Source organism: Ctenocephalides felis, unplaced genomic scaffold (genome assembly GCF_003426905.1).
Source record: "Ctenocephalides felis isolate EL2017-DRISC unplaced genomic scaffold, ASM342690v1 CF-g0.4_SCAFFOLD_00845, whole genome shotgun sequence".
Taxonomy (NCBI): domain Eukaryota; kingdom Metazoa; phylum Arthropoda; class Insecta; order Siphonaptera; family Pulicidae; genus Ctenocephalides; species Ctenocephalides felis.
The window spans coordinates 42,446,137-42,458,272 of NW_020536999.1; the positions used below are offsets into that span (position 1 = coordinate 42,446,137).

The 12,136-nt window shown below is 28.4% G+C and overlaps 5 protein-coding genes and 1 pseudogene across 5 annotated transcripts in view; 2 read left to right on the plus strand and 4 right to left on the minus strand.

The window, feature by feature from the left end:
- LOC113383523 (protein disulfide-isomerase A5-like) overlaps positions 1-836 on the minus strand; it is a 3,535-nt gene extending 2,699 nt beyond the window's left edge. The window contains exons 1-3 of the mRNA XM_026621786.1: positions 534-836; positions 379-466; positions 195-271 (exon numbers count right to left, since the gene is read on the minus strand). Coding sequence (XP_026477571.1) covers positions 195-271; positions 379-466; positions 534-679 — 311 coding nt within the window. The 5' untranslated portion in view covers positions 680-836. The remainder of the gene's footprint in view (positions 1-194; positions 272-378; positions 467-533) is intronic.
- A 1,251-nt stretch (positions 837-2,087) lies between these two features.
- On the plus strand, positions 2,088-2,819 carry LOC113383534 (mitochondrial inner membrane protease subunit 2-like). Its single transcript, XM_026621797.1, has 3 exons — positions 2,088-2,288; positions 2,362-2,613; positions 2,677-2,819. The coding sequence occupies exons 1-3, from the start codon at positions 2,195-2,197 to the stop codon at positions 2,817-2,819; spliced, it is 489 nt and encodes a 162-aa protein (XP_026477582.1). The 5' UTR covers positions 2,088-2,194.
- Positions 2,820-2,910: 91 nt separating this feature from the next.
- On the minus strand, positions 2,911-3,712 carry LOC113363362 (annotated as a pseudogene).
- Positions 3,701-4,374, minus strand: LOC113363363 (DNA-directed RNA polymerase III subunit RPC10-like). Its single transcript, XM_026605855.1, has 2 exons — positions 4,227-4,374; positions 3,701-3,912 (listed from the first exon to the last, which is right to left on the minus strand). Exons 1-2 carry the CDS (start codon positions 4,368-4,370, stop codon positions 3,727-3,729), a joined length of 330 nt encoding a protein of 109 aa, XP_026461640.1. The 5' UTR covers positions 4,371-4,374; the 3' UTR covers positions 3,701-3,726.
- Positions 4,375-5,987: 1,613 nt separating this feature from the next.
- Positions 5,988-7,047, plus strand: LOC113383545 (UPF0235 protein C15orf40 homolog). The gene is made up of 4 exons (XM_026621807.1): positions 5,988-6,198; positions 6,259-6,364; positions 6,754-6,881; positions 6,955-7,047. Exons 1-4 carry the CDS (start codon positions 6,091-6,093, stop codon positions 7,045-7,047), a joined length of 435 nt encoding a protein of 144 aa, XP_026477592.1. The 5' UTR covers positions 5,988-6,090.
- Positions 7,048-7,925: 878 nt separating this feature from the next.
- Positions 7,926-11,732, minus strand: LOC113383556 (serine/threonine-protein kinase PRP4 homolog). The gene is made up of 9 exons (XM_026621817.1): positions 11,499-11,732; positions 10,788-10,935; positions 10,437-10,627; positions 9,133-9,204; positions 8,959-9,029; positions 8,679-8,880; positions 8,337-8,545; positions 8,054-8,205; positions 7,926-7,993 (listed from the first exon to the last, which is right to left on the minus strand). Exons 1-9 carry the CDS (start codon positions 11,730-11,732, stop codon positions 7,926-7,928), a joined length of 1,347 nt encoding a protein of 448 aa, XP_026477602.1.
- Positions 11,733-12,136: the final 404 nt, after the last annotated feature.

Sequence of the window (12,136 nt, forward strand, 5' to 3'; positions counted from 1 at the left end):
TATATTTAACAATACCACCTGATGAGAATTATTTATATAGTAAGAATTAAATTAGAATTAAAGGAACAAAGATTGATGAAATTCACTTAAAGCATTATAACATTGTACCATAATTGCATTACATATAGACAATTGTTTATATATCATACCAGCTTCTCGAGGTCCATTATAGTCTTGTGATAATTCCCCATTACGGAATATTTTCAAAGTTGGATAGCCAGAAACTGAAAACTTTCCACAAGTGCTTTATACCGCCTTCAGTACAATCAACCTAGAATTGCACAATCATATTTTTTGTTTATTATTTTATCATTTAATTTTGCGCAAATTTATAACTAACATATGTCAGAACATCAAAACTAGATGAAATTTTATTACCTTAGCTAGAGCAATAGGTGTTTCATCTCCTTGAAGAGTCTCAGCAGCCTTTGCGAATTCGGGCTTCAAACGCTTGCAATGTCCACACCTTAACATTAAAACGTTAAAATTGTATAAATATGCCTACAAGTTATAAGTGAATAATATATAATTACCATGGTGCATAGAACATCACCAGAGCGGTTTCCAATTCACCCAATCTTGCTGTAAAGTCATCGTCTGTCAATTCGTGTACGTGTTCTTCACCGGCTAAACAAAAACTTGCGGCCGATAAAATAAACAAAGCTTTTAATATTAACATTGTGCTATAATATAAAACTTTAATAAATAATTTAAAAATTGGTATAAACGTATACCAATACGTGGCCAACCGGTTACTGCAAAAAAAAACAATAACCTTAATTATGTTTGAAGTTTTACCATCTACTGAAAACTGCCGTAAAGAGATAATAATTGTCTCATCCACACATTTAAATGCCGTGTGGCGTGATCTCATTGGTTAAAATTCAAATGTTAGTATTACCTGATCTAATTATTAGCTTGTAAAACTGAAAAGCGGTAAACGCGATAAATTTAAACTGTTCTACTAATCTTAATTGCTGATTGTGCAATAACTGTTATGATATTGCGTCAATCATTTCAAAACATTGCAAAAACACTTATCATTTAGCGATTATTCAAAATGCAGATAGAATGCAAGGTGAAAATTTTGCACAGTAAATATTATATTATTTATAAATACACCCAGTAAACAAATGCATTTGTTTTTCAGTAAATTGTTTACATAAAAATATTTAAATTTTATTTGCATATTACTTTTTATTTATAATATTTTTTGACTTGAAGAAAGCCTTCATATTTACACTAAATATTAATATTAGTCGAATATATAATAACAAACTTAAACAATAAACCAATATATATATATATATATATATATATATATATATATATATATATATATATATATGATGAAAGTTTCGTCGACGTTGATACATATTTGTAAATTTTTAGCAGCCCAACAGTCGAATTAAAAAAAGAGATTAAATAACAAAATTATTTATTCCATTATACGTTTCGACATTGATGTGTGTCATCATTCAGTAATCTAAAAAACATTTAACATAAATGCACAAGTGATGATAAATTGGTATGTATAATTTCCTCCTTTTATACATTTATATTATCATCACTTGTGCATTTATGTTAAATGTTTTTTAGATTACTGAATGATGACACACATCAAGTGTCGAAACGTATAATGGAATAAATAATTTTGTTATTTAATCTCTTTTTTTTAATTCGACTGTTGGGCTGCTAAAATTTACAAATATATATATATATATATATATATATTTTTATAAAAAAATGAGTATTTACTACACATTTGCTGTTCACTATACATTGCAAATAAAAAGCAATAATACTAATACTAATTTCTTTTCTTATATTTATTATGAACGAATTGAATTTATAGTGTAAACATTACATTTAATATTTAAAAGATTTGTGCTATGATGTGATATTATTGTTAAGCGTAGTATATATTATCTATTAATAGATATCTTCTAATAAATAATGAAATAAGTCAATAATTGTTTTTTCAGTATTCTGATTAGAATTTCATCTGATCCAATGATTTTCAATATCAAAGTTGTGTTGCCCGATAGGACAGAATTTACAGCCAATTTGAAGTTTTCAGATGTAATACAGTAGTTTACATAACCTCTAATATTTCATGCAATTTGATTTAAACATGATATTTAAAATACCAATTACTTACACCATAGCACATTTCTGTATGTTATAATTCACCATGAGGGTGAATATATTATTTAAAAGTTTATTTATAGGTATTCCAATAAGCATCACATTTTTTGATTCCGTTGGCTATGTAGCAAGAGTCGAAGGTTTGAAATTACAACATTAGAGAGTATTACTTGAGAAATTGTAACCCTCACCAAAAATATTATGTTCAATTAGGCGTATCTATGCAACCTGCCCTGAACCCAAATGCATCAAAAACTGATTATGTTTACTTATCACGCTGGGCTGTCCGTGATTACAATATAAACAGAGGTGATATCATTTCCTTGATATCACCAAAAAATCCTGAACAAATAATAATTAAAAGAGTTGTTGCACTAGAAGGAGATATTATAAACACCCCTTACTACAAAAGACCATATATGAAAATTCCTGAAGGCCACTGTTGGGTTGAAGGAGATCACACTGGTAAGCTCATTTCAAATAGTTCATTGCTTTTTTATTTTAAAAATGGTTATCGTTCTTACATAGGTCATTCATTAGATAGTAATTTTTTTGGACCAGTTTCTTTAGGACTAATAACAGCAAAAGCATCTTGTATAATTTGGCCCCCCACAAGATGGCAAAAGTTAGGATCATATATACCAAAACAAAGACAAGACAAGTATATGTAGAAATGTACAATAGCTAATTTATTACTTTAGAATGTATTAGAATATCAAATGTAAATATTTATTAAATATAAATACAATTGTTATATTTTTTCAAATCATATTTGCGCAAAACATTTTCCGTTTCCTGGCAAGCCATGCCTTCCCTTAGAATCTTGTAGCATCCACTTTTTGATAAATCTACCATAGTAGATGCCGCTCTGCTTTTGGGGTCTTCAGAAATGTTTCCACCATCAAAAATTGCAGGAAGTTTATTCCAGATAGCACTAAATTCTGATATGGTCAAAGAACTTGGTTCTCCTCTTAAATTTGCGCTTGTTAAAGCTAATGGAAATCCACATAATTTCGTAATAGTTCTTATGAACTTATGATCTGGTATTCTAATACCTATTTTTTCAATACCAGGATTTAGGAATGGACTATTTAATAAGTTACTTTTGTATAAAATTATTGTAACTGGGCCAGGAAGTAGATCATTTAGTAAATCATCAGATAAATGGTATGATAAAGTGTATTGACGAAATTGGAAAAGGTCACTCACACATATTGCTATTGGCTGAGCCTCATTACGAGCTTTTATATCATATAAATGCCGTAGTGCCGCACAGTCATTTGCATTACAGGCAACTCCATAAACAGTGTCAGTGGGTAGTGCTATAACTTCACCCGATACTAATAACTTCACAGCACAGTCTACAGCTAGGGGTTCACTACAAGATATAATTTTTGGTTTCTCTAATCTATTAATTTTAGGTGACGGCACAATGCAATCATTTGCCAATTGCCTTTCACCCATTTTAATAAAATTATTTATTATCTGTGATATATTAAATCGATTAGTAAGCAATGATCTTGCCTTGAAAATACCCATGTGAATCCTTATCTAATCCTTTCATCAAAACACTAAAAACTATTCCTTCCAATTATAACCACAGGATTGGTTACAGCACTTATAAAATGTAGTCATCGGCTCATCAGCAGAACGTGTTTGCATTTGCATGAAATATGCACGACCATGGCCACAAGAAGGACATACAGCATCAGTAGAATCTACATTTTCCCATGCAGCAGCACCGCCCATAACATGACCAATTTCCTAAAATAATAAAGAATTGTTAATAAAGAATTGAAACTAATAAACATCCAATAAAAACAATTCTAGGAATATTGGTTAATAAATATATTAATTACTAAGTCAACATAGCTAGTCAACAAGTATTTAAAAGTAAAACATTTAATGAACCAATGACTGCCGATGATGCAGACAAAAATATTGCGCAATATTGCAGAATATTAAATTTTACGCGTTTAACGAAAGAACATCAGAACTTTCGTGAATTAAACAATTTAGTTAATACTGAAACAAATACAATGTTTGCCAAAAACTGTTTATTATTAATTCTTTCATACCTTTAATTTGGGATATATTTTAAGTCCAATTTCCTTGACAATTGGATATACGTATGGACAAGTATGACAAGAGTAACGCAAATCACCTCCGGCCCCTGCTTCAACACATAAGAGATTTGCACAAGTGGGACAAAATAAAACCATAATCAATAAGGAATAAATAATCATTTAACAAAAATTTCGAATAACCTCGAAGTGTCAAAAATTGCACATGTTCAAATGAAGTGTTGAATGACACATTGCTCTGACACATCTGCAAACTTTTCAAGTGCACCATCATCAAAATGAAAACTTACCGTTAAGATTTATTTAAATTTAAAAATAACACACACACACACACATATATATATATATATATTATATATATATTAAATGTTAAATATGAACAATACAACACTCAGATTTTTAACACACACTTTATTTAATAATTACAGACGTTTCGAGACCATGGTATGCCTCATCTTCAGTGTAATTTCAAAAACAGTTACTTATATACTACACATTCTTTAATATTTTATTTAAATTACATTTAATTTTTGTTATACACCAACTATTCCTTGCAATGCTTGATTCAGTATTAAAAAACATGTGACACTTACAGAAATATTCTAAATCAATTACTTTTAGCGTATGTGCAATATTATATTTGGGTTTTGAATCATCGTGCTTATTTATTATGCGATTTATTCTTTTGAGTAAATCATGCGACCCCTGCTAAAAAAACTAGCTTTTCATTTTCAATCATAGCACTCGTATTTCATGTTGGATTTTTAAAATGTTAATTTAATTTAATTTTTCATTATTTAATATTTACAATATCCAAAATTGCATCGTAAACTTCTCCTTATTGATATCGTAAGACCTGATTTGTAATCATCCTTGCTTTCCCGTCATATTCAGAGTATCAGATTGCTTCAATTGTAATTAGTGATCAATTTTGAACGTATTTAGAAGTATTGTCCAAATATCAGTAAAAATGCAAAGAAATTATACATATTTCTTGAACTATATTGAAAAAAAACTAATTATTAAATTTAGAGTATATAAAGTAATATAAAAGTAACTTCTATATAGAGTATTTAGAGTATGGACTCCCATTAGGTATAAAAAAAAGCCTTAAGATTCTCGTTCCAAAGTAAATTTTGCTTTCATTTTTTTCCATTTTCATAACCCTAACCACGCATGTCTTCAAACATTCATCAACATTCAAAGCAGGGCCTATTCTCTCAGAACAAAATTCTCGTTCAGGGGCTACTTAAGGGTCCATTTGTAGTCGCAAATTTGGCGCTAGTGAGCCGATGAAAAAGTATTTTAAATGTTTTATGTTGGTTACTAAGAAAGGTGTAAAGGTGTAATTTTTGTGTAAGTTTACAACATATTCTAATATTATCTAGGGTTGGTTTATTTTGAAAATATTTACAACCGAAATAAAACATAGAGCATAGAACACAGTAACATTTATATAGACATTGTTTTTAGTATAAACATACAGCAATTAAGCATAGATAAGTAAACATGGATGTACCTCCCGGACCAACCTCTATTAATGAGTTTTACCTCAAGAAAATGTAAAGAAGAATCATCTTCCAGTTCTTGAGTAAATTGTAAATACAAATTGTACTATTAACTATATATTTAACATTAAGTAGTTGCGTGTCGTAGACTTTCGAACTGTATCGACCGTTTTATTTCTCTACGTCGTTTTTATAAAACGACCTATTCGTTAAGTAAAGAAAAACGGACAACCAAATATATTTATAAACGGCGAGTTGCTAGGATATCTGTCAAACATGTAAAACATTCAATACAATTTTTCCAAAATAATTAACCTTTTTAGTTTTCTGTGATATTTTCTGCTTACTTTATGGATAAATTATTTATTTCTGTGAGATTGAGAACTTTAAAAACTACATATTCAAAATACATTTCAAATATGTCAAAAAAAAGTAAAAGCAAAACAAAAGCTATAAATGTAAGAAGTTATTTCTGCAAGTTTTATTCTAAAGTCTAATAATTCTATTTATTTATATAGGTTAAGGAAAATACAGAAGAACCTTCCCCAATATCACTTTCTAAAACTGGCAATGTTTGTATTAAGGTGTTAGCAAAACCTGGAGCTAAATTGAATTGCATAACTGGTGCGAATTGTAATAATTTTGTTTAAGTTTCTAACATATTTTAAAATTAAGCATTTAGTAACTTGACACTGGTATTATTAGATACTAGAACTTGTAGAATGTAGAGTACTTAAAATCAATATAAATGTTCTTAAAATTTACCAAAACTTATTACATATTTTGTTCATAATCCTGAAAAATTCATTGCAAGTATATTTAGTTTTTAACCAATCATTCAAGAACTAATTAACAAATTAACAATTATATTCTTTAATTGTTTTAATAGTTATTTAACAAAACTTACTACATCAACAATTGCTAAATTGTCTTTTGATTTTTGGATGAAAATTTTATGATTGAACTGCAATATCAAATAATAATTGTATATGTTCTCTATTTTTTATTTTAAGACATTTCTGTAGATGGTATTGGGGTACAAATAAATGCGCCACCAGTTGATGGAGATGCAAATACCGAGCTAATAAAATATCTGGCTTCAATACTAAATCTAAGAAAAACTGATATATCACTTGAAAGGGTTAGTCTAATGAAATATTTATTCCAAATATCATTAAAGTGCGGAGGTAAATATAAATATTTTTATTTTTTAGGGTTCAAGATCAAGAAATAAAACTATATTAGCAAGTAATACGACTGTTGAAGATGTAACTTGTAAAATAAAATCAGCTATGCAAAATGGATGAAGACTAGTCTATATGTCAATTTGGTAAATTATTGGATATTCGTCAGACTGCAAAATCTAATATTTAAAATTTAAATTTACATATAATTTAATAAATTTAATAAATTTACAATATCCACCTATCCTGTTTTACGCAGAAGATATAATTTGAAAAATTCACTCATATGGAAAATCGTGCTATATCACTATATAGAGAAGCCCTTTTTGTCAGTTTGTAATATGGTGAATAACATTAAATAAAAAATAAATATAAATATATTTAATATCAAACATATTCAATAAATAATGAAAATATTATTTTATTTCGATGACTAAACAAATATAAAAAAAACCTGAATTTTGCATTTTCTTTATTGATAAAAATTAAAATTAAAAATCATTTAAGTTGGTTGCAATGAATAAGAATGAACATTATTTTTTCGTTTTGATAAAAAAAATAAATAAAAATGTTATTGTATATATAAGCAAATTATAGCTTAGTGCCTTAGTACTTATAATTTTGTGTAAATGCAAGATTAATAATTTTCGTTGAAAAATAAATTATTTCCAAAAACTGGATCGAAAATGTGTAAAATGAGTATTGTAGGAATAGGTGTATTTAGTGAACTTAACTCGTATATCAATTTTCAATTTTTTATAAAATAAACTCATAAAAAACTATTTGTTCTTGGTTATTGCATTCAACTGAACATATTAATTTTTATTTTGTATTGTTTATCTTAATCTTTATTTGTAAATATCTTGTTAAAAATTTCAATATTGTCGCATTTAAATGATTTTGAAAAATAAGCAAACACCTACCTTTGGAAAATCTATTAAACAATTTTGCAATTCGTGTTTCATTTTTAACATACATTAATTAGTACAATAAATGATTTTTTATCTATATTGGCCATCATTACGGTTGCGACCACAACTGGAACCTCCAGAAAAACTCGATCGAGATTCTGCAAAAAAGTATATGTATTATATAAACATATAAATTATTTATTATGATGTAAATTTACCTCTATTTCGTCCACTGTGAGAACTGCGGCTTCTGCTTGATCTTTTAGCACGGCTTTTGTCTTTGTACTTCTTTCTTCTGCATCCGCCAACTTTACTGCTGCTACGCGAAGATCTTGAACTATTTGTAGTACTACCAGTATTATATGATGATCTAGTTACATAATAATCGTTACTACAATTATTTAGCTTCATAAATAAAAACATTAACATAAAATTCAAGTTTAACAAAATATTTAAATATTTTTTTGAATTCTACAGAATGGTTATTATTGTTAGGTTTACTTTGAATGCCTCGAAGAACGTCTTGACTTAGATCTTTTTGGGCGTCTCGTGCCGGATTTACTTTTCTTCAAGCGTAATTTCAGTTTAATAACCGAAGGATTTTTAGATTTTCGAGATTTGTGTTTCGGTTTAGGTTCTTTTGTTTTTGATCTTCTTACTGGTTGAGATTTAATTTCTTCAAATAAGGCTGGATCATCTGGGTCTGTTGTCTGAAATTAGTGATAATGATCAATAATGATGAACAAAAATCATAAGAGCAGTAAATATTAAATAATAGTATTTAATTAGTAAGAAAAGTTTAATCTAAACATATCAAGATTTTTGTTTACAATAGTTGCTCACCACTGCCTGCCCAGGTCTTAATGGAAAATCAGTTGTTGTCAATGCACAAACTTCTTTTTTGGGATTTTTATCTCTTGGATCTGCCAATGCGTCCATGGAAGGACAATCACAAATGTTATTATAATATACAGGACTATTTTGATTTAGGTAGTGAGAAATTGGTCCTTTGTAAAACATGTTGCGGGCCAATGCTAGCAAGCGTCTGTAGAATATTTTACCAGTTAAATTAAAATATTTTGTAAGCAGAAATAATCAATGGATAAAAATAGTCTATGGATACCGGCACATTAATTCTTGTTGACTTGCCGTTAAAGGAGGCAGTTTGCTTTCTGGAGTCTCTTCGACTTCCGCCTGGAGAGGATAAAGAATAAATATGATTTAATATTAATAAATTAGAATGTTAAATATTATGATAAATATAAAAATACACGATTAATTTATTCTTCAAACCAACCTGTAATGTTTTCTTTCTGGAAGAACTTTTATGAGACTTTTTGGATTTCCCTTTTTTTGAAGTTCTGTGGCTCTATAAAGAACGTAAATATATTGCGTAAATATATATTGAAAACATAGTGAATAAAAACATATTAATATTCATATCTAGTTAAATAATTTAAATAGAAAATATAGTATTTTCTATTTTAAGACATATTTTATATACAACAATTGGTGATGTGATGAAAAAATAGGAAAAAGCACGCATCATTAGTGGTCAAATTAGTTCGATTTGTTTTCTATTCAGATGAATTTGTACTCATGATCTAATGCACTATTATTAACTTTCCGTAGGGCAAGTTATAGTAATCGCAAAAAAATCGAAAATGAAATTTTTTATATATCTTTACGTTTCAAAACCTTCTGAACATTTTAGCATACCTTAGAAAAAATGGATGTATGTGTTTATGTGTGTATGTATGTGTGTGTGTATGTGCGGATACAAATTTTCGTCGACGATTTCGGGAACACGGATCAACCGATTTGAATAATTCAAAAAACACTCGATTTGTATTGATACAGAGACGTGCTGATTAGTTTTTGGTAAAGGCAGGTCTAGCCGTTCCGAAGATACGGGGCAAAAAGTGCCGAAAACGGTAACTCAGTTTTTAAGAGAACGGAGCGTCCGATTTGAGTGATTCAAAAAACATTTTACTTGTATTGACAAGATGAAGAATTGATAAAATTTTCATGAAAGCAGGTCTAGCGGTTTCGGAGATCTAATGAAAAAAAGTAAAAAAAAGCCATTTGGCGGTTAAAAATGATCATTAGACATATGCACATCAAATTATCAGATATTTTATAAAGGTTTTAACAATAAGTATGAATTTTCTTTACATTCCTATGGGTTCCGATCAATGTTTATCCGTTAGACGGCGTCGCGGCGCTTACGCGATTTGACATTTCATCTCTATGCAGTTAAAGCAGTACGATTGCTTTGAAAAAAGTTCAGAATTTCCAAAATATGTCAAAATGAAAATATTTTTCTCTTCAAAAAAATTTTTTCAAAAAAGAAATTTTTTTTTTGAAGTAATTTTTTGTCAAATTTATAGTTTCTCAAAAATCTAATTTTTTCGAAGTAATTTTTTTTAAAAAATGTTAATTGTTTTTAAAAAAATAATAATTTTTGGTACGGAAAGTTCCAGCAATTTGCTTTAAGGCACGATGCCTTAATTGCCTTAAGACAGAATTCCACTTACAGCTAGTTTTAAAAAATATTTCATAAATTTGCTCCAGAAACAAAAAAGAAAAAAAACGTTTTACCTTTTCCGATTTACCCTTAGATCTTGACCTCGATCTTTTTGCGGAACGTCTTGATTTGCCTTTAGTTGATTTTCCTGATCTTGCGAATGGGACATCTCCCACGCACACACATGGGGCACCTTGATTTTCATCGACAAATGAAGAGTATGTCATTTTTGAACTTTTTGATGAAAAAGTAGGCAGCGATTCCTCTGAAACACCAGTTATTTTACGAAGATGTTGTAGTACAAGGCCTTTCAAAGTCGCCTTATAGATAATAGAAACATTTTGGTTCTTTGGTTTAAATTAATTAACTATATTCAAAAGTGAAATGTACATATTAGGCATTAATGAATATTTTATTTCAATTACCTTGGCATACGCAAGTTCTTTTATCGGTCGATTGTTGTCCAAGAAACTTTGCGCACGTGCAGGTTTGCATTGGGTCAGGAAAAGGATTATCAGGAATAAAAGCACCGCATATGCAATCATTCATTTCATTAATGTACATTGATCTCACCTATTGAATTTTTTATATTATTATTAAGAATATCGTATGTAAAAATTGTATATATATAGTTTTTAGGATACTCTATGTCTGTTACACCTAACATTCATTTTTAATTGATCGTGTTGTGAATGAAATCAGATTTTTTAACATAAATATTTGCACATACATAATCAATGAGATGAAGGTATATAACACAAAGTTAAAATAAAATAGTCCTCACACCGTAGAGCAGAGAAATATATTAATAAATTATGTTTTCATTGTGTAATTACATAGAAGGTAGTCATTGAAACCGCACATATTTCAATTGTGATATAAAATTATTATTATAATACTAACAGTTAAAAAAATATTGCATATAAGTAAAAAAATTTATATGCGCTTTGTCTAATAAATATTTTAAGTAGTGCTTCAGGAATGATGTCATTAATATATTAAATTAAAAAATGTATTAGAAATGTTTCCTAATCCAATAAGCTATTTAATTAGAATAAAATTGCCAGATATAAGTCGATAAATATTCTAAAATATATTTATATTCAATAAATGCTCTAAACAATTCAAGCAATTACCTTGTTCTGAAGGTCTGATAAATTATTATTGATAGGTAGCAATTCTTTTTCAAAAGTTCTGCGAGCTTTTTTGATTGGATCTTGTTTAGGAAAAAGTGTCGTAGTGCAGTAGCATTTTCTATTCGATTTTCCACATTTATCTCTACCTGGACATGAAGATGCGCCCGGATTGCATTTTATATTTGGATATCCAATGCTTTGCGGGTCGCAATCCAATGAAGAACACGACTCCATGTTGATGTATTGCTACAGAAATAATAAATATTTGAATTTTTTTTAAAAGAAACTTTAGAACAATTGAGATAAAATAAGATCAACAAATATAAGCATCGAAGTGCAATATAATAACTACCTTTATAATCTGCGATAACTTAGATATTTTTGAATAATATTTGATGTATTTTAGGTGCTATTGAAGTTCCATTTTGAGTTAATGTGTCTTTGCCCTCTATATTCATATACACTTATTTTTTATTTTACATTTTATAATTTTGATGTCAAATCTGTTGTAAATTATAAGGCTGACGCAATTGTTTTATGTTAAAAATGATGTATTTTGCTATTGACGAAGCACATATAAAATAAATGATTTTTAGAAGAATGCATAATAATCATGAATAATCTGTGTTTCTACATAA

What these genes read in the sequence shown, in the direction of transcription:
- LOC113363363 (XM_026605855.1), bottom strand. Translation starts at nt 4,370, where the DNA reads ATGGTTTTATTTTGTCCCACTTGTGCAAATCTCTTATGTGTTGAAGCA. An exon ending in AAATATATCCCAAATTAAAG is followed by an intron (nt 3,913 to 4,226) that starts GTATGAAAGAAT and finishes TTATTATTTTAG; the next exon opens with GAAATTGGTCATGTTATGGG.
- LOC113383545 (XM_026621807.1), top strand. Translation starts at nt 6,091, where the DNA reads ATGGATAAATTATTTATTTCTGTGAGATTGAGAACTTTAAAAACTACA. An exon ending in GCAAAACAAAAGCTATAAAT is followed by an intron (nt 6,199 to 6,258) that starts GTAAGAAGTTAT and finishes TTATTTATATAG; the next exon opens with GTTAAGGAAAATACAGAAGA. An exon ending in CTGATATATCACTTGAAAGG is followed by an intron (nt 6,882 to 6,954) that starts GTTAGTCTAATG and finishes TTTATTTTTTAG; the next exon opens with GGTTCAAGATCAAGAAATAA.
- LOC113383556 (XM_026621817.1), bottom strand. Translation starts at nt 11,732, where the DNA reads ATGGAGTCGTGTTCTTCATTGGATTGCGACCCGCAAAGCATTGGATAT. An exon ending in CTAAGGGTAAATCGGAAAAG is followed by an intron (nt 9,205 to 10,436) that starts GTAAAACGTTTT and finishes CGTTCTTTATAG; the next exon opens with AGCCACAGAACTTCAAAAAA. An exon ending in CGTTCTTCGAGGCATTCAAA is followed by an intron (nt 8,206 to 8,336) that starts GTAAACCTAACA and finishes TTATGTAACTAG; the next exon opens with ATCATCATATAATACTGGTA.
- LOC113383534 (XM_026621797.1), top strand. Translation starts at nt 2,195, where the DNA reads ATGAGGGTGAATATATTATTTAAAAGTTTATTTATAGGTATTCCAATA. An exon ending in CTATGTAGCAAGAGTCGAAG is followed by an intron (nt 2,289 to 2,361) that starts GTTTGAAATTAC and finishes ATGTTCAATTAG; the next exon opens with GCGTATCTATGCAACCTGCC. An exon ending in GGTTGAAGGAGATCACACTG is followed by an intron (nt 2,614 to 2,676) that starts GTAAGCTCATTT and finishes GTTCTTACATAG; the next exon opens with GTCATTCATTAGATAGTAAT.